Source organism: Podarcis gaigeae (genome assembly GCF_964106915.1).
Source record: "Podarcis gaigeae genome assembly, chromosome: 11".
In the NCBI taxonomy this organism is placed as follows: domain Eukaryota; kingdom Metazoa; phylum Chordata; class Lepidosauria; order Squamata; family Lacertidae; genus Podarcis; species Podarcis gaigeae.
In genome coordinates this window covers 36,939,108-36,962,270 of record NC_139687.1, presented here as the reverse complement: position 1 = coordinate 36,962,270, position 23,163 = coordinate 36,939,108, and the positions used below count along the sequence as shown (strand labels likewise).

Genomic DNA, 23,163 nt, shown 5'->3' with positions numbered 1-23,163 from the left:
TGCTATATTTGATTTATGGTTCTCCTCCTATTATTCTAGTATATAGACATACTGCTTATTGAGCTTTTGCTTGGTCAGCTGAATTACAGAGGCCCAGGCAGCCAATAGATTTTTTTTTCAGGCTCTGAGAAAGAAACAGTGTTTACCAGGAATCTGTTCAGAAATTTGAGCTGTAGTTCAAATTCAAAATATGCTAAACAAAATTTAGAAGGTGACATATCCTATTTATGTTTTTGGTGCTACCTGAAAGTGAAAAGTAAAGCAATATGTATGCTTGTATGTGTTTTTCTTACCTTTGATAGGAGGGAATTCTGGAAGAGTATAGTGAGAAGAATTTCTATGGATCTGAAGAAGAGCAGAAAGAGAAAAATCCGGAAGCGAACAAGCCCTATTCTATGGACCCAGACCACCGATTGCTTATACGAAATACAAAGCCTTTACTACAAAGCCGGAATGCTGCCGTAAGAGTAACTTCATAAATGTCTTTGGGGTTTTTAAAAGCCAGGCCGTGTTTTTTAATTTAGCCATTGAAAGTAGTCTGTACTGAATACAATAGATATCCAAACATAACCACCATGTAACGTGCAGGCTTACCTTGCCATGTATTCTGGCTTAGTATATTTTAAAGCTTTGGGGGGGGGGGGGGGTTGGACCTTGAAGCTAGCTTTTTTCCCTACACTTGTTTTTTCATCTGCTAAGAAAGCTGCTTATAATTCAGAGAAAATAATGTAATACCTGATGTCTTTGAATATGTTCTTTTGCTTCAAGGAACATAAGAAATTAAAGATTTCTGTATGCAAATACGTTTATGCTATGTGAAAGAAAAGCGTAATTACCAGATGAAAGGAGGTGACTTGTCATTTTTTCAGGTGGTGATGGCAATTGCACAACTTTATTGGCATGTAGCACCGAAATCTGAAGCTGGGATTGTTGCTAAATCATTAGTACGTTTACTTCGTAGTAACAGGTAAATCAAACATACTTTTCTGCTGATTTTTCCAACAGTGGCTGGTAAAAAGTTATGAAAGGGTAAACTGGTTTTCGTTTGTATAACAGTAATTTAGGTATTCATTATTCATACATGGATTTGATCAATATTTACAAAATCTGAAACATGTTAATAGTATTTAATGAGCTCAATGTTATAAAGCTCACTGGAAAAGAAGGATAGTGTACATTCATGAGGTATAAATTTGGTTCAAAATCAAGATCTGGCACAAGCATACAATGGAAGTAGGTTTTAAAGATTAAGCTTCAGGATTTATGCATTCCCTCTCCTGCCACCATTCTCTCATGTTAGTTCTCTACATACACCTATCCTGGCTTTTTAAAATGAAATGAAACCAGGTATGCTTCTGTAAATTTACTTTGACTATATGGGTTTAATCAAGGTTCTCAAAGGAGTGTACCAGATTTCATTTCCACCAATGTTGGCAGTGTTTGCAATAACTCTGAACCCATTTAGTACTTTAAAGAAAGAACTTGGATATTCCATTATATAACATATCTTCAAAATCATTTTGAAGAGCATTCTAAGAATTTAAATAACCTTTACTTTTGAATCTAGCTCTTTAAAAATGTTTCTAATAGAGCAGTGCTTGAGAGTTATGCATATTAATTATCTAACGTTGACTTTTAGGGAAGTACAGTACATTGTTCTCCAGAATATAGCAACGATGTCAATCCAACACAAGGTTTGACGTTTTGAATACATAACTTCAAAATTGCTACATTTTAACCTCAGTATAATTACTAAATATTGTTAATTTGTGTTTTCCCTCCCCAGGGCATGTTTGTGCCTTACTTGAAGAGTTTCTACGTGAGGTCAACTGATCCAACTATGATCAAGACATTAAAGGTATGGTTTTATATTTTATATTTATATTAAATACACTAATTATTCTTAATAGGATGAATTGTTCCTCAGCATTGACCTTAAGATAACACTTTTGTAATACTAAAACAAAAAAAGCAAAATTCCAACTCATTTCTTTAGAAATTTTATCTTGAGCAATATTATGAGGAATATACCGTATATACTCGAGTATAAGGCGAGCCAAATATAAGCCGAGGCACCTAATTTTACCACAAAAAACTGGGAAAACTTATTGACTTGAGTATAAGCCAGTTCACCACACCACAAACCTGCTTTCGGGTTGCTCGCTCCTCCACCGCCAACAGCGGCAAAGGCGGAGGAGAATGAAGGAGTAGTCAAAAGGGCTGCTTTCGGGCTGCTCGTTCCTCCTCTGCCGCCAACGACAGTGGCAAAGGCGGAGGAGGAGGAAGGAGCAGCCCAAAAGGACCCTCACTCGAGTATAAGCCAAGGGGGACTTTTGCAACATAAAAAATGTTCTGAAAAAGTCGGCTTATACTCAAGTATATACGGTGCTCTGTGTTGTGAACAATTTAAACTGTAGATAGTATACTCTTGCACATGTTTAATTAGCAGGAAAACCTGTGTTGAACAGGGCTTGCTTTCTAGTAAGTATAAAATCGCTTGCTGAGTCTTTAAAAGGAAGACATTTTTATTTTTTTAATGCAGAACCTTAGTGCAATTTGTAGTAAGCAATAAGTAAAAGATCTGCATTTAATTAATCTCTACTAATGTCAAAGAGGACAGAAACGTAAATTGTTACATGTAATTTGTTTAAATAATCTACTGCAGGCTTCCTCAACCTCGGCCCTCCAGATGTTTTGAGACTACAATTTCCATCATCCCTGACCACTGGTCCTGCTAGCTAGGGATCATGGGAGTTGTAGGCCAAAAACATCTGGAAGGCTGAGGTTGAGGAAGCCTGATCTACTGTATAGGAAGCAAAGAATGATGTAGCAGGAGAAAAGAGAACAACTTTCTTCCGTAATTAGTTATTAGAAAGATTGGGATTACATTAATTTCTGTATATTTTATATATATATATACACCACTAGAAATGCAGATGTGAAATTGTGAATTGAGTGCAGAGTATAATGACTTAACATGTTTTGAGTCTAAAGTCTCTCAACTTCAGAGTGACCTTGACTCTTCAGTTCCAAGTCAGGTACCCAGCGCCACAACTGATGATGCGTTGTGGAATAGGTTTCAGCTTATGCAGCCAGATGAGGTTGACAGGGTGCTTGTGGCTATTCACCCAGCCATAGACCCTATTGATTCTTGTCCCTTTTGGCTTATTGGATCTCACAAAGGGTGTTTGACTGTTTGAGTCCAGAATGTAGTTAACACTTCATAACGTGAAGGGGTGGCCCCTGTTGCCTTGAGAGAGCCACTCCTAAAGAAGTTGGTATGGAACCAGTGGCAAAGATCTGCTTCCTAGGGAAGGCAGTGTAAAAGGTCACCTATCTAGACCTTTTTGAATCTGGTTTGAATTGGTCTTTGCTGAGAGTGGGACAAGAGGCATATGACCCTGCTTCTGCTTCTTTACCTTTCATTACCATTCATTATGGTGTCCTCCTGGACTGGCTGCAAGGAATGGAAATTGGGGATACAGTGGTACCTCGGGTTAAGAACATAATTCATTCCAGAGGTCCGCTCTTAACCTGAAACGGTTCTTAACCTGAGGCGTGCTTTTGCTAATGGGGCCTTCTGCCACTGCACTGCTGGCATGCAATTTCCGTTCTTATCTTGGGGCAAAGTTCTTAACCTGGAGCATCCACTTCCTGGTTAGCGGAGTTTGTAACCCAAAGCGTCTGTAACCCAAGGTATCACTGTACTGTGTTACAGTAGTTCTGGTCCAAGGCTGAGTTTACAGAGTAGCATTGTCAGCCCTCTGGCAAATACGCTATGGGATGCCTTGGGGCACCATTTTATCCCCAATGTTATTTAATAGCTACATGAAGCTTCTGGGAGTGGTCATGGGGAGATTTGGGGCAAGATGTCATTTATATGTTGATCATACTTAGCTCTATTTCTCCCTAACATCTGAATTGGGAGAGGCAGTACAGACCATGAACTAGCACCTGGATGCAGTGGTGAGATGGATGAGGGAACATACCTGAATCTTGCCAAGATGGAGGCACTATGGGTCAGTGATTCCAGTGTCTGAGGAAAAGTCCCAACACCACAGCAGCTTAAAACTGGAGAGTGGGGTAGAGACTTACTCAGGTGTCGGGCAGGTGAGTGTGGCTTGCCCACAACAGCCTTTCAGGCCATATAGGGAAGTATGGCAGGCCTAATTAGGCCAACAGGGAGGTGGTTCCCAACTCCTGAAGCGTTATATAATACAGGCTTAGTGTTTATTTTTCTAGCTCCTCTTTCCAACTTCAGAAAAGGCCTCTCTTCTACACCTGGATAGAAGCTTCAGAACATTGCCTTAGGCATGGGGCATGTTAGGAGTTCTTACAATCCATATGGATTATATGAGCTAACATACAGCTTTCAAATCAATTCCTTTAATCCTGACAACAGTTCTCTTATTAAAAATTAATGGTGATTTATTTTCCAACCTTCAACTTGATGAGGGCTTTTCGTTTTGTAATTCAGAACTGTTCACAATGTAGAAAACATTCCTTATTCTTCCAAGTTTTCCTAATCAGATTCTTTTCTCTTTTAGCTTGAAATCTTAACTAACTTAGCAAATGAGGCCAACATTTCAACTCTTCTCAGAGAATTTCAGGTTTGTACATCATTCTTATTCTATGAAACATCACTTGAAGCATATGCTTAAGCTGATTCGAGATTTTTTGATTCGAGATTTTTCCATTAGAAAAACAGCTTCCTTTCTTTTATTTTAAAGGTTTTGAAACTTTATCTAGTGATGCCTGCCCAACTGTGCAGTGGTTTTCCAGTTGTGTAATGGGACTTCTTGCTTTTCTAAAACCTATAGCCCCATGTGCACCCCAGATCTGTTATGGAGGGTTGTCCAACCCTCTGACGCATACTTTGAAAGTGCATGGGAGGTTACAGGGGCTGGGGGCAGGTAGTAAGGGGAAGTCCACTTGTAATCGTGAATATCACCCATAGAACACAAAATATGGTTTGTATTTTGTTGTAAATCAGCTTGATTCTGCTACAAGTTGCAGATGGGCAAAAGCTCCCTAGATACTAGTATTCTAGAAAGGAGTTGTCTTAAGTTCTGATTATATTTTTTGATTGACTCACATTGCTCTTGACCCAAGATAGGTTGTTTCAGAACATACTGGTATATAATATTTATATTTGGAACATCTGTGGTGTTCCAAAGAACCCATTTTTCGCATCTTCACATGCAGCAATTGTTTCACTATCGCCATTTATTTGTTTGTTTGTTTGTTCTTAGTTGGATTCAGCAAGTTAACGGAATTGAAATATTTCTGAGAACTATTCATGAACCATGCTGTTCTTGCACTCAAACTAATCACTGGCTTTGAGTTGTTACCACTACTAATATACATGGTGGCTGAATCCCTTCTGGCATTGGGTAACTAAAGATAGCCTGTTGCCCTATTTCTATATCATTCACATTCGCTAATTTAAAAAACTGAAGGTAGCTTCCAAAGGGAAGGATAGGTTTGTTAAAGATTTTAACTGATGGGACCAATGTGTTGAAGACTGAAATTCCTATTTTCTTCAGACCTATGTGAAAAGCCAAGATAAACAATTTGCTGCAGCTACAATTCAGGCAATAGGCAGATGTGCAACCAACATCTCGGAAGTGACTGACACATGTCTTAACGGCCTAGTGTGTTTGCTGTCTAACAGGGATGGTAAGTTAATTGTTCTATTTTGTATTTTGAGTGACTGGCAGCTTGTATTTTCTGGTAGTATTCCCAGATAGAACCAGATAAAAACAGTATAGTGTTTGTCCTAAATGACATGCTCTGAATAAACAGTGGCATTGTTTATAGTTCCTGTTTGTAATTCTTTAAAATTCTTTCCTTTTTTAATTATCAGCATGGATTGCTGTCAGTATACAGTTGATACTGATATCTGAAATATTTTAAAGTACTATAATTAAAATTTGTAGAATGTTGTCTTCATCCAGAGCATTGTGATGTTTTTTCCCCAGTTGCATTAAAGTGGCTGTACTGCAGAGGGTGCTACAAGCAGGGAAATGTGGGGTTTTTATGTTTGTAAGTGGCTAAATAAGATAGCATATCAAACAGTTTAGGACTGCCGCCAACAAAGTTGTCCATGCTTCATCGTTTATTTTCTTCTATATTAATATACAAAAGAGGGGAAATTCAAACAGGCATAAAAGCTAAGCCAGTACTGTGTAATTATTTCTCAAAAAACAACATTAAATCTTATAGAAGGAAAAACATAAGGAAATTAGGTCTGCTTATAATCTCATGAGGTGCCAAAATAAATCCCTGGTACCCATTTTTTGCCTTTACCACTGCTTTGCAAGTGGAATGTCATCAGTATATTCACCTGGATTGATGGGTGCTTGGCTTTACTTGGAAGTCAATCCACATATTTATTTGTATGCATATAGTTAAACATTTGAATCTAGCATATAGTTCAGGCAAAACTAAAAATTCCATTGTGAGTTTATATCAGGTGTCACTTTTCCCTTGACATGCAGTTTCCGGAGGGGCAGATTTGAAAAGGGAGAAGAGAAAGAAGTGTTTAACCGTGCCCCCACCAGCTGCTTCCCTCCTGCAACTCTCTTACAACTATTGGTCTGGAACCAAAGTTGTAGGAAAGCATCTTGGATGGGAGTTGCCACAGAAAAGCAAAGGGCAGGACTAGGATTAAGCATCTCCCCCCATTCTTTCAGGAAAGCCTCCTGATGATGCTTTGCAAAGGAGCAGTGTTGGCTAAGTTCCAACATAGGTTGGAACAGTTCTTCACCTTCCATACCAGAATTTTAACAAAGGATTTATTTCTCTTCCTGACCAGTAGTATTCAGGTTTAAGCAATTATTACCTGCTTAATGGAATGCTGTGGCCAATGGAGTGGCTACATCTCTTGTCAGCTGACACAGGTAGGAGCAAAGCTTTTATCTGTGAGAAGTAGGCCCGGCTTCCTCAGTTTTTTTTCCTACCTGACGCGGCAGAACGTTCCTCCTCAGCTCTACTGACTAGCTAAGTTTATTGGTTATTAGTTTTCTGATTTTTTTCCTTGGCCTTATTTTTCTACTAGTTCTTCCCTTCTATTCCTTGGGATTTCATTTTCCCCCTCCTTTTTTTTTTTTTTTTAAAAAAAGGCACTTACAACCCTTTTCTTTGTTCCTGCCTTTAATGCATTTTATTCTTGTTGTTTGTTTTTGTGCCCTTACTTGGTTGTCTCTGTTCTGCTGTTGCAGTGCATGGCAGCTGCCCACTTTGTCTATTGCCACCTCCTTTCGATTTCAACACACCGCTGCAGCATTTCTTTTTTTCTAAGCTTTTCTTTCAGACATTATTTTTTCCCCGCCACAAAATTTCTGGGGTCACATTTATTTCCTTTGTTATTTGTGTAGGTGTGCAGCTGCCTTTTATTAATCTAGTGTGTCTCTGTGTGTGCTCCATGGTCCTACTACTGCGCTCCGGGTCTGTGGTACAGCAGAGGGAGAGGGGTATTTACACCATTCGTAGTATTGCCTCCTGGTCCACTTTGTTTGGTGATGCAGTGCTTGCCTGTTACCAATACAACCTCCAGAGTTAACCTCCTCCAGTTCGCTTAAGTGACATGGAGAGAGTATGTGTGGAGCTTGACTGAGTCACACTGCCTTCCCCCATAGTCTGCAGTAGTGGCATCGGAGGTCTGAGGCTGGCTAATTCCTCCCGGTTCACCTTAAAAGTGAAGATGGAGTGGTCCACAATTCAGCGTAAGGAGTTGTGTGCCCATCTGGCTTCCACTGCTATCAATATTGTGAGAGAATGTATCCATCTTGTTCTCCACTATGGAGCCCTCTCAAGGTGTGACTGAACCACCTCCAAAGAAAACCAAGCAAAAACTTTAACACCTCTTACCTTCCAAGGTTGGAGGACACAACAAGCCTCGCCCCCCAATTCATAGAAAACGCCCTTCCCCTACACCTATTCCTCAATCTCAGGACTCCACTACAGTGCAGTCCCCCTTACCTAAAAGCAATGTTGGCCATGTGAATGCTAATCATTTGCTACCACCTACTGGTGAAAGACATCTTAACATCAGCTTATCTGCCTCTCAATCAGGATTTTTAGGATTTCCCAAGGATAATGGTCAAGGGGTACAAAACCCTCAATCTACCAATCCAGCACCATTAATTGAGCAGTTGAAAGAAGCACTTATTGCTTCACTATCTTCTGATCTCCAATTAGAAATTTCCCACCAAGTGACCGGCCTTAGCAAAGACAGATTCCTTCCCCCAGCAAGTGGGAACTAATGTAGGAGAATCCTCTCCTAACCCCTTTACACTAGTGGGCAGTGATGGAAATGATGGTTATGTCTCTTCATCCTACCCTACTTCCTTATGGAAACTGAAATGGATGATGAAAGGAGTGGTGCATTAGTGCAGGATGAGCCTCTCTCTGTATGTTTGTGCTCCCATTCTAAAACATAAAATTATGCATGCTTTTGGATTATCATCCTTGACTCCAAAGCCAGAGAGCGATATATCCCTACCAACTGATAGTCGCAACTCTTCTAATTCCAATTTGGTGCTGTCAGTGTTAAAGGCCATTGCGAAGTCAGAACTAGATTCTTCCATGCATTCTAAGTAAAATGCCAATACCTTAGACCCAAAATTTATGGCCTATATTAAAACTTTGGTAGACAGGCCAATTTTGAATCTTTGCTCACGCCATTTGGTTCCCTGTGAAGGAGATGCCCAACTTCATGATATCATGGATAGGAGACTTGAGTTTGCTCTTGGCAAAATCCATGATGCAGCAGCCCTGTCTATGAGGGCCTCCTGCACCGCAACATCTTGTGCCCAGGCCTGTATTGTGTGGCTTGAGGATCTGATATAAAATCCCCCCCAAGATTCTGCCCAACAATACCAAACTTTCTCTAAACTCTTGAAAGCTCAGTCCTTTATGGCAGATACCACTATGGACTCTATGCATTCTATGGACTCTATGCATTTTGCAGCTATAGCAATGTCATCCCAAGTAACAGCTAGAGACACTCTTTGGTTAAAAAATTGGAATGCTGATACAGCATCTAAAGTGAAGCTTTCCACCGTTCCCTTCTTGGGCAGTCAGCTTTTTGGAAACGGGGCACTAAAAGATGTCCTGATAGAATCAAGGGAAATTCTTATTAGTCAAAGGCAGGATAGAAGGCCAAGAAGACGCTTTTCCCCTTTCATAACTCTGATTATCATGGATGCGAGCCTCTAGCATTGGAGAGCCCACTGCTGGAATCAATTCATCCAAGGTCTCTGGATGGATCTAGAAAAATCTCACTCCATCAACTGGCTGGAACTGCGGGTGGCCAGACTATCAATCATTCACTTTGCTTGGCGGTTCTGTCCACACCACATCCTGATACGGACCGACAATTCCATGGCGAAATCCCATATCACCCATCAAGGTGGCACTCGATCTGTCACTCTTCAGATGGAAGCTGCTTGTCTCTTTAACTGGGATGAATGCCATCTGCTCTCCCTATCAGCGGAGCGTATTGCCGGAGATGACAACTATCAGGCAGATTGGCTGAGCCGCAAACATCTGGACCCTGGAGAGTGGATGCTAGCCAGACGTATATTCCATCAAGTTCTCTGGGGTCTGTTCCAAGTGGATCTATTTGCGAGCAAAGCCAGTCCCCAACTGCCACGTTATTATTCAAGGTTCCAGGACCCTCAAGCTGAAGCATGGGATGCCCTAATCGCCCCGTAGCCTCAAGGTCAGCTCTAAGCCTTTCCCCCTCAATCAATTATTCCTTGAGTTCTTCACAAAATCAGATGGGAAAAGGCTTGAGTGGTGCATCTAACCCCCTTCTGGCCCCAAAGACCGTGGTTGTTGGTGCTTCAAACTCTGTCAGTGGCTCTGCCCTTCCATCTTCCAGTATCACCCACCTTATTGCAGCAGGGACCACTTCTCCATCCGGACCCTCAATGTAAACTTTGAGAGCTGTGCAGATGTCCAAGGAATACCACACCTTTTCCTTCGGATATTTTGGGCTAGGGCAAAAGGTGGGAAGAACCAACTCCTGTTGGACATGAAATCTGGAAAGCACCTTCAGAAGGAATGAAGAAAAAGGTGTGGTAGTCCTTGGATGTCCGCACAGCTCTCAAAGTTTACATTCACGGAATGAAACCCTTCCAGAAGACAGATTCCTTATTTGTATCCTTTCATCCTTCTACCTAAGGGGCCAAGGTCACTAGTACAGCCTTAGTGAGGTGGAGTAGGGCCTGTATTTTCCTGGCGTACGATTCCCTCAATTTGCCCCAGGCAACACAGGTATTGGCTCATTCAACCAGGTCTGCCGCCACCTGACCTGCTGCTTTCTTGGCCAATGCTTCCTTGCTGGATATTTGTAAAGTGGCCATTTGGTCATCTTTTAGTACTTTTTCCAAACATTACACATTGAACCAATCATCCTCAGCTGATGTGGCCTTTAGTCATACTGTTCTCCATCAAGTTCTATAGTTGGTGCATCTGCAGAGCTGGGACCCGCCCATATTTTTCTCCACTGTGGCATGTCCCACTCAATTGGCTGCAGCATTCCAGGAAGTAAATAAAATAATTGGTCTTACCTGAATTGGAGATTTAAGACTGGAATGCCATAGACCATGGACCCCGCCCTAGGCTGCTCTGGATGCGCTTCTCTATGTTTAGTCTTTCAATTCTGTGTCTCCCCCCCCCCCCCAATTCACTTTTATTCCTGAGCCGGGAAGGCAGAAGTAGGCAGATAGGATTGGTTTTTGTTTCATTGGCTCTGTCAGTGCCTGGCTGCTTGGCAAATCTGAAAAACTGAGGAAGCCAGGCCTACTTACAGATTTTTGCTCCTGTCTGTGTCAGCTGACAAGAGATGTACCCACTCCATTGTCTACAGCGTTCCAGTCTTAAATTTCCACTTCAGGTAAGACCAATTGTTCTTTCGCTTTCTCAGGAAAATAAAAAAAAGATAGTGCCTAAAGGGTTATAGTCTGCAAACAAATAATATAGGATAAAATTTATTCCTGGCATATGATACCTTCAGTAGCTTTAAAGTGTGTTCTAAAGGAAGACAGAAAGAAATTTCAATGTTCTATTAGTAATGTCTGATGGAATGATCTCATTTGGGTATTTGATGACTGCAGTCCATGCAGAAAAATATTTCTGGAAATGGAGCTGATGGGAGTTGGATTTCAGCAACATCTGGAGGGTCAGTGGTTCCCCATATCTGAAGTAAAGAATACAAATGATAGACTTTGAGAACATTGGGCACTATTAACGAATGCTTGCTAGAAAGCGGTGTAAAAGCTTAGATGATTAGTAGTTAGGACATCATGCATAAGCCATGGATTCATGGATACAAGAATGTGCCACAGCAAGACTTCTGCAAGGCAAGACATTCCCTCCCAATATTCCTGTCCCCTCCCCCTCTGGTTCAGCTATAAGGAGGAGTTCAGAAGCTCTTGCTTCTGGTTTAGATTAACTGCAGCTGTGGAGTCCAACCTGACAGACTGTGCTTAATCTTAAATATGATTTGGTTGAAATATGGCTTGCCTGTGATTAGTAACTTAAAACCATAGGTTATGAATCTGGCTTGTGTAAACAACAACAGTTAACATTAACTATACTTTAGTGTTCAGGCAATTTGTTAAACTGTTAATGAAAATCATAAGCAGAAGCTTCCAAACGTAGCTGTGTCAGTGTGTGCAAACCCACGGTTCACTGTGGCTTGTTCTCGTCACACTTAAATGTGGTTTAGGGGAAGGAAGATTGAATAAAATGTCTTGCTTTTCCTATTAGGCTGCAGTAAGAACATAGTACATTTGGTCAGGTTTGCCCTTTTCTTTTCAGTGTAATTCCTGGCTAAGAATTGGCATTAATGTGATTGATTTACTAGTTTTTATAAACGTATGTTAGTTCAATCAAGCTTTGAATATTCCTTGTTCAATAAAGTACTTTGTTGCATAACATCCCTGTAAATCTTTGAACTACCACCTTTATTTAGCTCTATTATTTCAAACATCCTGAGCATCATCAGTATACTCTAAATGGCATGTGTGCTTTATTTTTTAGAACCAGGGAAAAGGATATTACACAATTAGATGCTAAATTGATGAAAACAATTTTCAGAACATTGCTTACCTAAATCAATATGACTTGGTTTCGAAACATATTTGCAGTTTTTCAGGCAATTACAAAGCTAAGATTATGGCTATTGCTTTGTATGTTTCTCAAGATCTGTTTTATCAGAGCTTCACATATAGCAAGGATGCAAATACTAAGAGTAGTAAAACACACATAGTAGTAAAACACACATAAAGATTTTGAATGCCAAGCCTCTTCTCTTTATGGTTTTATTTTGCTTGACAGACATCTGTTAAAATTTGGAAAGTGATCTGCATCTGACACACACAAAATTATTGTATTGATTTTACAAAGTATATTTTCAAAACATCTAAATACTTTAATGATTTATTTGTGTTAAATGATATTGATTTTATGTGAATATTTTCCTCTTTTAAAATTATTATTGTCTTTGTCTTTACCAGAAATAGTAGTTGCTGAAAGTGTTGTTGTAATTAAGAAACTGCTGCAGACACAGCCAGCACACCATGGCGAAATAATAAAGCGCATGGCCAAGCTCTTGGACAGTATTACCGTGAGTATTTATTCCATTCTGCCTCTTAGTTACCCAAAGTAACTAGGGAATCCAGAATTGACAGAGAAATATTGGGATGTAGTGTGTGGGTGCAAAGTGTGTCTTGACTATATTTGTGGATATGTTTGTGGAGTAAAGCCTTAAATCACCATTTTTAATACAAGTAAAGAATTTTAAGTGTGTGTGTGTGTGTGTGTGTGAGAGAGAGAGAGAGAGAGAGAGAGAGAGAGAGAGAGTGTGTGTGTAAATGTAAGCCAGTTTCTTATGCCATAATAGCATCACCATAGTTCAAATCTGTTTGGTTAAGTCATAGTAGCCACATTCTGGGTGGTAGTTGTAGGGTTAGAATCTGCTGGGTGTAAACTAAGGTTACCAGATTTTTTTTCAATGAATCCGGGGACACTTTTCAACTTCAGTTGATTTTGTATGGGGATTGATTTGTAAATCCGGGGACTGTCCAGGAAACGGGGACGTCTGGCAACCTTAGTGTAAACTACACTATTGTGTGGAAGAATCACATTAAATTTGACCCAGGAAATCTTCCAGTTTTATCAAACCAAAGCAAGATTACCAGGTAGGATGATTCAGTTGTTTAAGACTTGAACATTAAAAACTTAGACTCTGTTTATAGTAGGAAAAATGTATACCTGAGGGTATTAAGTTAATTCCAGTTTTTTACCTGAGATCCTGTGGGGTTGCTACCATCTCTCAGCTAAAACATGAAGTATATTGGATGTTTTATGTGATAAACTTTAGACTTGAAAAATCAAAATTATATTGTGTGTTATCCAGAGGTGTGTATCATAAATAAGGTGAGCTTTTGAAGCACCACAGCTTTCAAATGGAACTGCTTACAGAATGATTTATAAAATCTTTCTAGATGTCTGTCTTGTAACTGCTCTAAAAAACCACGGCCTCGTTGTTTTTGTTTGTTTTTGCAGACAAGTTAATGGGTTCAAATGGTAGCAAAAGCTGCTTTCTGACATAAAGGTTTGAAAAGTGCACTTAACCACTTGCTCATGCTATGTGGAATAAAATATCAGGCAATGCAATTTACAATCCTGTTCGGCCTTTGAGGATAATGCAATGCAGAGCTATATAATGAATCCATTATTTCCTGTGTTCTTATAAGTTCAAGGTTCCCACTTATACAACACTGGAAAAGACAATGAAGGGCTTGACATATCTTCTTATCTGCTTGTGAACTTCTTAATGAGGGTTGATTAACATTTGGCCACACAAGTATCACTGAACTACAGCTCCTGAATTTCTGACCATTGGCCATGCTGGCTGGAGCTAATTGGAGTCTTGAGTCCAACAACATCTGCTGGACCACAGGTTAATCACCTTTATATAAAATGTGATGACAGAAGGATTCCAAATTATATGCAAACATTTACATGTTAAAGGGATTGGGCACAATGAAATCTGGAAATGTTACATGATACCGACATTATCAAAATAGTCAGATATGTTTATCAGTTCTGTATATATCTTCTATTATAATGACCTACACGGCCATAGATTCGACAGATAGCCATTGTTGTGCAAAATTCTTAGGGAGTGTAACTTCAGATAATCTAATAAGTCTATAGTCAGCCGCATTAAATTCAGTGGGACTTACTCCCAGGTAAGTGTGGATAGGATTGTAGCCTCAGTCCAGATCCATCCCTTAATGTTTACATAGTGACTGTGTAGCCTAGGCCAAATGAAAAAACTCTTTCATGAAGCTGCATTTTCTTGCTACATTAGGAGGTATTCATATAAATATATTTGTATAAATGAATATATGAAGCTTTATGTTCTTAATGATTTCTGCACAGTCTCATATACAATTAAAGCCTGTGAAGAACATATCTCTGAAACCTTCTGCAGCCCTAACTAAGGAGTGTGTGCACTTGTGAGAACAGATGGATATTTGGTCATCTCTGTCAGGGTTCTTATTATGTTCCTTCCCTTGACTAGAGACTTCTGTCTTTAGTATAAACTGTGGCCATGTGTAACATCTGGTACTACTGTAACATTTAAACACAAGTGGATAATAGAGATTTCTTTAGATAATTTATCATAACTGAAAACTGAAGTTACCCATATATTCTTATTTAGAAGTATCTGTCAGTTCTGCAGGCAGCTTGAACTTCTCCTATACTTGAAAATTTAATGTACCACTCAATTACTATTCTTTAGTCCAATTTAAAATAATAGTTTGGGAGTAAGGTCTTAATGCAGCGTAACCTTTGGAACGTTAGAAATAACCCCTTTCCCACTGTATACTAATGACATCAGTCTTAACCACATTTCATTCAGCAAATGTACTCAAGCATTTAAAACTTTTCTTGCTTAATAGATGTTCAGTGCATCTTTTCACTTTGTCACTGGAGGTTTCAAAATTAAAATGCTGTTGTCATAGAATTGTACTTTATATTCTGAATTAGACTAATAATTCAGTTTTTCCATAATTCTTTGTTGGGATCTAGTTTAAGTAGAATGCATTAGGGTCTTTAGTTATGGACATTTTCATCTGTGCAGCTGTATGAAGTATAAAATGAAATACCATAGGGTATCTGTCTGTATTGTAATGGGATGTCATGCGTGTAGTAACCAAGCACATTATGTGAAGTAAAGAGGTGGTTCCTTTCTAGAACAAGAAGCTCAGGTTATTACTGGTCAAGTAGGGAACTCCATGACAAAAGACACCTTGAGAGCACAAAGTAAGTCAAGATTAGTGAACCTGTGGAAATAATCAATTGGTATCTGGTTTTCTGAATCATCTTGGGACATCCTTAGAGAAATGAAACAAAGGCTGGTGCTTATTAGGCTTTATTGGACAGGATAATTATGCCAGTAACTGTTCAAGTAGTTCATCCCTTACCTTCAAGAGGATGTTCTTTGTCAGATTTTACCAGGGGAGCTGCTGACTTTTTCTAGAGCATGTTAGACTCATTAGCCCTTCTTCCTAGCTCGGAGGGTGAAAGGTAGTCCTAATGAGATGTATAGCTCAGAATGTTTTCTAGTGACAATATCTCTAAAGAAGTCTTGCTTGTTGCCATTCATACAATTTTTAAAATTATGCTTTCTTTATATACTGCTGCATTTTAAAAAATCTATCACAGCAGTTTACAACAATATAAAAATATAAAATCATACACTAACACCATAAAAAGTTAAAAGCAAGTTGAAAACAAAAATAAATTAAAAACAAACATTAATAGTCCATTGTGGGGGATGTACTCTTAATTGCCTGCATAGACATGGAGGACCCAAAAAAGTTTTCAGCAGGTGTTGACACCGAAGGTGCCTTCTGAATCTCTTTTTGCAGGGTGTTTCACAGGACTGACCAATGAAACTTAAAGGCCCGATTTCTAATCTTTGTTGTTGTTGTTTAGTTGTTTAGTCATGTCTGACTCTTCGTGACCACATGGACCAGAGTACACCAGGCACTCCTGTCTTCCACTGCTTCCTGCAGTTTGGTCAAACTCATGCTGGTAGCTTCGAGAACACTGACCAACCATCTCGTCCTCTGTCATCCCCTTCTCCTTGTGCCCTCCATCTTTCCCAACATCAGGGTCTTTTCCAGGGAGTCTTCTCTTCTCATGAGGTGGCCAAAGTATTTGAGCCTTAGCTTCAGGATCTGTCCTTCCAGTGAGCACTCAGGGCTGATTTCCTTAAGAATGGATGCGTTTGATCTTCTTGCAGTCCATGGGACTCTCAAGAGTCTCCTCCAGCACCATAATTCAAAAGCATCCATTCTTTGCCGATCAGCCTTCTTTATGATCCAGGTGTCACTTCCATACATCACTACTGGGAAAACCATAGCTTTAACTATACGGACCTTTGATGGCAAGTTGATGTCTCTACTTTTTAAGATGCTGTCTAGGTTTGTCATTGCTTTTCTCCCAAGTAGCAGGCGTCTTTTAATTTCGTGACTGCTGTCACCATCTGCAGTGATCATGGAGCCCAAGAAAGTAAAATGTCTCACTGTCTCCATTTCTTACCCTATTTGCCAGGAGGTGATGGGACCAGTGGTCATGATCTTACTGGCCCAATATATAGGATGCCTTCTTTAAAAAAAACAACTGTTTATGGTGCTCTTTGAGTAGTTAATGGACTTTAAATGGCCTTTCCCTTTCATAGCTATATACAGCACAAAACAGATCCCAGTGATTTCTCTGGTAATGGTATTCCTCACTCTTCTGGAGCCTCAAGTTGAGGCTGACCTTGAAGACTGTTTAAAGGTTGTGGTTGATGCAGAATGCACCAGTGCAGAAGCAAACTGGCTTATATCTTGGCATAAATGGACCAGAGGTGGTGGGTTGCAGGATATATCAGCATTCAGGGCTATTTTCCTGGAGCCTTAGACAATAATTCACAGCTCTATTTTTCATTAAAGCCTCCTAGATCAGACTCAGTTATAACCATAGGCGCCGACTCCATGGGGCCTGAGGGGGCCCGAGCCCCCTCAAAAATTCGATTGGGGGGGCTCAGCCCCCCCAATAATTTAAGAAAATTATTACCGTAAATTTCGCTCTATAACACGCAGATTTTTTTCTCCTAAAAAGTAAGGGGAAATGTCTGTGCGTGTTATTGAGCGGGCGGGCGGAGGGAAGGCGGAAGCTGCTGCTTTCCTGCATTCTGCCTCAGGGTCTTACTGCCCACCCGCTTCTGTTGCTGCGTTTGCTCAAACTCAACAAAGAGCAGGGAATCCCCTGCCCTCCTGGCAAGCAGAGGGTTAAGGAAAGGATCGAGTCCTTCCTTCTAATTCTTTCCTAGTCACACTGCGTGCAGGCTCCAGCCCACCACCTCCTCCTCTCCGTGCTCTAGGGGCTCGCACATGCAGGTGGGAGAGAGAGAGAGAGGGCTGGCTTGGGGGGGGACTTTTGCCTTCCTTTCCTCCCCCCCCTTAAACTCCTCCCCTGCATTCTTAGCCAGCTGCTTCTCCGCACACCCCTCTTGTGCTTCTTGTCCCTTCTGTGTTTTTCCTTCCCTCCCCATTTAAAACGTGGTGACAAAGCATGGATCCACATGGATCCTCAGGATTTTTGCATTGGGTCACCCCAAATTCACATCAGATCACATTACATGTCCATGGCTACAGTCTGTACCAAAAAAATCACGCACCCATTGTTGCCTGGGGCTGCAATGGTGCAAAAACGTGGTTACAAAGCATGGATCCACAGGATCTTTGCACTGGGTCACCCCAAATTCACCATCAGATAACATAGCATGTCCATGGCTACAGCCTGCACCAAAAAAATCACGCACCCACTGTGGCCTGGGGCCACAATGGTGCAAAAACATGGTTACAAAGCACGGATCCACATGGATCCTCAGGATTTTTGCATTGGGCTACTCCAAACTCACTGTCAGATATTAAAAATCTTTATAAAATAGAGAATTAAATACATACAGAATGTTAAATTTTCAGTTTCGAAATATTAGTACTAGTTTAGTACTGTATTTCTATATTACCATAGTACTGTATTAGTTATTTTCAAATACTTAAATATTTTTAGGGTGTAAGACCCAATTAAAGCCCGTTATTTACATACAGTATTACAGTATTTACATACAGTATTAGGCATACTGTATTAACTTTATTAACTGTATTAAAGCATTAACTTTGAGATATTATTTTTATTTAATGAACCCTCAGCCTTATTCAAAGTAAGCTTAAATTAGCTATTTCATTTATTAAACAAAGTGCTATTACTGTGCGACAGCAATATTTTATGTTTTATTCTTTTAATGATAGTTTAGGATTTATTTAAATATCATTTCAGTCTTTTCAGAGCTATATATTCACTGCTCTGTAATAGTCTATAAGCATAATTGTTACTGTAAATTAAATTAGCTTTTTACGAAAATACCATGCGTGTTTATGTTTTGTTTCTTTTTTCAAAGCCAAAAAGTGTTTCAGGCTTGTCGAGTTTCCTGGAGTGTGGAGTTATAGAGAGTCGAGTTTTCGGGGTTCTAATGTTGATCATATGACTCTAAAATACTTTTCAAAAACTTTAAAACTCACTAATTTTCATCTAAAATTTAGAAAACTTCCCGGGGCAGGACCCCGGTATGGGCCCCCCCAATATTTTTTATAAGTCGGCGCCCCTGATTATAACCCAAACATGCATTTGGGGACCTGTTTCTTAATTATTTGCTTTAAATTTGAATGATAGTCGTGCTCTTGTTGTAACCTAGCTTGGGTCCCAGTTTCACCAGTTGAAGATTATCATGCTAGATGACTTAGGTCCCACAAACTTTAGAGAGCACATTCTGTATGACACTTAAGATCACTTGAGAATATACATCTGTTCATCATGTTCATGGAGCAAGAGAATTCATAAATCATGAAAACCTTTCCACTAGAAGTAAACAGACAAATAGCGAAATGGGCATTTATGTTTAGTCTGGTGACCAAGAGTTAAGCAAGCCTTTTTTCTTCTTCTTTTTTTCTTTTTAAAAAATACTGACGTTTTTTATTTGAGAATAACTCAGGATATTAATGTAAGTTAAAATAGATCCAATGAACTAAAATAGTGGGCGAGATACTGGACCTTTATGTGTTTTGAGTCATGCACAGGAATATATTAACTGTCCTACAACAACCAAGATTCAAAGATACATGTAAATCAATATCTCCAAATAGTGTTGCCCTTGGGGCAAGGGAAAGATGAGATGTGGAAGACTGGAAAGGAGACCTTTTTTAGTTAGTTATTTCTTGATATATAGGTAATTTAAATTCAAGGGATCAATCCAGTTAGATCCTACTACACTGCAGCTCTTGAGCATTGGAATACTTCATTTTAAACTTACATGTGTTTTAAAATGCAGGTTACTATTTCACAGATGATTGCATGGATGTAAGATGTCAATAAAAGAATATTTGTGTGCATATTACTTCCAGTTTTGTATCTCTCTCTATCATGGTTAAGCCAGTCATATTTGTGTTATCAGTATATTCTAACACTTGTATACTAACTTTCTCTTGCTTGCATCCTCACTTTCTCTGATAGATGACAAATAATTTAGTAGTAGTTACCTTATCAATCAAATAAATGGTTAGGTAGATTAGGAATGTAGTAGATAGCATTTTCTTTTGGTTGACTTAAACATGCCATCTCTGTTTTGAATTTGAGAAAAAGTGAGCTAGGAGGAGCCATAATAAATTATGCTAACATGCTTGAAATACATGCTACTTGGAACATAATTTTGAGGGTGAATTGACATCTATCCGTCTCACAAAAATTCGTAGGCCAGTTTTGTAAACAAGATCATAAAAGGTACTAGCTTTGCTCCACCCTTAAAAAAAATACTAGCCAGCTAAGAGCTTGCAGAGGAAGGATGGAGAAGTTCTTCATGCAGTAGCCTGTTGCTTTTCTTTGCTGCATGCACAAGACAGACAGAGCGCTCCATCCCTCTCCTGTCAGCCAGCTCACTCACCTTCATGTGATCTCTTTTGGACTGTGGTAACCAGACTAGTGCTTAAATATATGATGCCCATAGATCTTGTATTTGTGGTGATTCAGAACATGCACACAGATACATAAAATGTGCATGATGAAGCCTTAATCATTTACTGAGAATACTTAAAGTGAGTATCCCAAAGGTATGGCAAAGTTGCATAAAAAAGCAGTTGCAGTTTCTAAAATATTACATCAATGACATGACAACTTTGCCTCATAGTACGAACCATCCTAGTTAGCTTGTCCAGTAATAGCAATTTAATCACCATCTTGTGATCCTAGTTGGAAGGAAACCTGTAGCCCTCCAGGTACTGTTACGGATGATGGGAATTATAGTCCAAGCATTGGCCACTCTAGAAGGGGTTGATGGGACTTGGAGCTCAACATTTCTGGATGGCAACAATGTTCAACTGGTCAAACTAAAGTATTGCTGCCCTCCTTTGAGGAGTAATATGAACATGATAAATGAAGCATCATTGTTTATTATACTAATGCCTCTTGTTATGTACTGTACTTCTTGTGAACGCTTTGGGTAACGAGCTTTGCTAACCCAGAAGTAGGTGCTCCTGGAAGTGAATGGAAGTCGTGCGCTAGAGGCAGGCACGCAGTGGGAGGCCCCATTAGCAAAAGCGCGCCTCATGTTAAGAACGGTTTCAGGATAAGAACGGACCTCTGGAATGAATTAAGTTCGTAACCGGAGGTACCACTGTACAGTGGTACCCCGGGTTACATATGCTTCAGGTTACAGACTCTGCTAACACAGAAATAGTACCTCGGGTTAAGAACTTTGCTTCAGGATGAGAACAGAAATTGTGCTCTGGCGGCGCGGCGGCAGCAGGAGGCCCCATTAGCTAAAGTGGCGCTTCAGGTTAAGAACAGTTTCAGGTTAAGAACGGACCTCCGGAACGAATTAAGTACGTAACCCGAGGTACCACTGTACTGTTCTACTCTTTAGCTCTTTTTGTTAGCATTGGCAGCTGAGTTGGCAACAGAGCCAAGGTTTGATAAAAGAGTAATATAATTGGCATTGAACTATTTAGGAGGCTTGTGAAGAGCAGGTGTTGAAACATATAAAACACAAAAAAGTTACATTGTAAAGTAAGCATGTTAACATTTCCCAATATTTAGAATCTTGTTAGTAGCATGAAGCTATTTTTTTTTATGCTGGGTGCCCAGTTACAATATGTTTTGCATATGGGTTTGGATACCAGAGTACAAAGTATTCACATGTCAGTTATGAACTGTATGTGTAAATTATTTTCCTTGTGGTACATATAGGTATGCATAACTCATTTTTTGTGGTTTTATATGTAACCAGCAAACAAATCTAAATGCATGTGCCATTCGTAATTGTCATATTATTGGAGGTTACCAGACTCACCCATTGAGTCTTTCATCCAACAGTTTCTGATGAACTAGGGCAGGAACTAGACAAGAATCTACTGAGAAGCCTCATGGTAGAGTGGCAGTGGTTTCCAATTCCCAGTTGTTTAACAATGGCAACAGCAAAAAGACTTCTGCTCCCAATAGCAAAATTATACTGTTAAAAACCTTGATCTCTAGTCATTCTTTTGTAAATCTGTACTTGTACATGCAGCGCCCCCCCCCCCAAACCTACAGTAGGTAAAAATGGCTGTTCCCTCTGAACCACCATGTTGTGCCTGGCTTTCTGCCCCTCACCTTCCTTTGCCATGGTTTTGCACCCAATCCAGTTCGTGGCTGTCAGGAGTCTGGTAAAATAACCAAGTATTTTGCAAGCCTGAAGGCTTACCCGCTCCTGGGCTAGGATCTCTCTTGTGAAGTGAAGGCTTCTTAAAACTGAGTATTTGTTATTAAGGTCTTGTTTCTGTACCTTATACTAGGTCTAAGTATGCATTTGATACTAAAATACCATTTGTTTGACTGTGATGGTTTTATTTCAAGTATCTTAATTTTTCCAACGTGCATACCATTGAGGAAATGTATTTCACAAATGCATAAATTATTGTGTGTTTACTCATTTTTTATTTTAAGGTTCCCGTGGCTAGGGCCAGCATTCTGTGGCTTACTGGAGAATACTGTGAACGAGTTCCAAAAATAGCCCCTGATGTTTTAAGAAAACTGGCCAAGAGCTTCACTGATGAAGATGACCTTGTGAAGCTGCAAATTTTAAATCTTGGAGCAAAATTATATTTAACCAACTCAAAGCAGGTAAGAATGAGAGAAAACTAAAACAACAAGTCTGTTCAGACATATTTACTAACATTAACTAAAGAGGCGTCAAGCTTTAGAGTTACAGTATTCATATCCTTTTAATAACCTCCTCCCTTTCCTTGGTTCAGAAATTCATCAGCATACCCAAGGTTAGTCATATAATAAAATTATTGAAGAGGAAAAGATGAATCCTAAAGCATGTCTAAAAGGCCAAAGATATTTCCAAAAGAATTAGAACCTAGGAAACCTGTGTATATTTAGTATACAACCTGTTTGAGAGTGAAAAGATGCACCTTAATCCAAAGAAATACAGTTTCATACAACTTGGACATTATTCAGAACCCATAGATATTGGATTTATTCCAATATTGACTGAGCAGAAGATCACGCCCTCCTCTCCACAGCAGTCTCTTGTATGGGCTCTGGTGCAGGCAACTGCAGGGGGAGTGACAAATTGCCCAAGATCAGGTGCAACTTTGGATTCTATCCTTCAGTACAAACTAATCAAACAGAACTCCAAAACATTTTAAAATTACATGCCTCTGCCATTCAGATACTATAAATCTTCAGTTGAAATAAGATTTGAGAATCAATGAGAAGAGCTCTGCAAGATGACACCAAAGGTTCCATCTAGTCCAGCATCCTGTTTTTACAGTGGCCAACCAGATGCTTGTCGGAAACCCACAAGCAGGACATAAGCGCTCTCCTCACTTGTGCTTCCCAGCAACTGGTTTTCAGAGACATATACTGCCTCTGACACTGGATGTAGTAATGTTATCATGCATAGTAGCCATAAAGTCTCAATGGCAGCAGAAAAGTTCAGAATCTCAGCTTACAGTCATATACAAATAGGATTGTGGTTTATAAAAT

General features: G+C 39.7%; 1 protein-coding gene across 3 annotated transcripts in view; it reads left to right on the top strand.

The window, feature by feature from the left end:
* AP3B1 (adaptor related protein complex 3 subunit beta 1) overlaps positions 1-23,163 on the top strand; it is a 149,861-nt gene that overhangs the window by 59,063 nt on the left and 67,635 nt on the right. For all 3 annotated transcript variants that reach the window (XM_083703427.1, XM_083703426.1, XM_083703428.1), the window contains 8 exons: positions 303-461; positions 870-967; positions 1,640-1,694; positions 1,787-1,858; positions 4,548-4,610; positions 5,547-5,679; positions 12,531-12,640; positions 22,114-22,290. In XM_083703427.1, the coding sequence (XP_083559553.1) occupies positions 303-461; positions 870-967; positions 1,640-1,694; positions 1,787-1,858; positions 4,548-4,610; positions 5,547-5,679; positions 12,531-12,640; positions 22,114-22,290 (867 nt within the window). The remainder of the gene's footprint in view (positions 1-302; positions 462-869; positions 968-1,639; positions 1,695-1,786; positions 1,859-4,547; positions 4,611-5,546; positions 5,680-12,530; positions 12,641-22,113; positions 22,291-23,163) is intronic.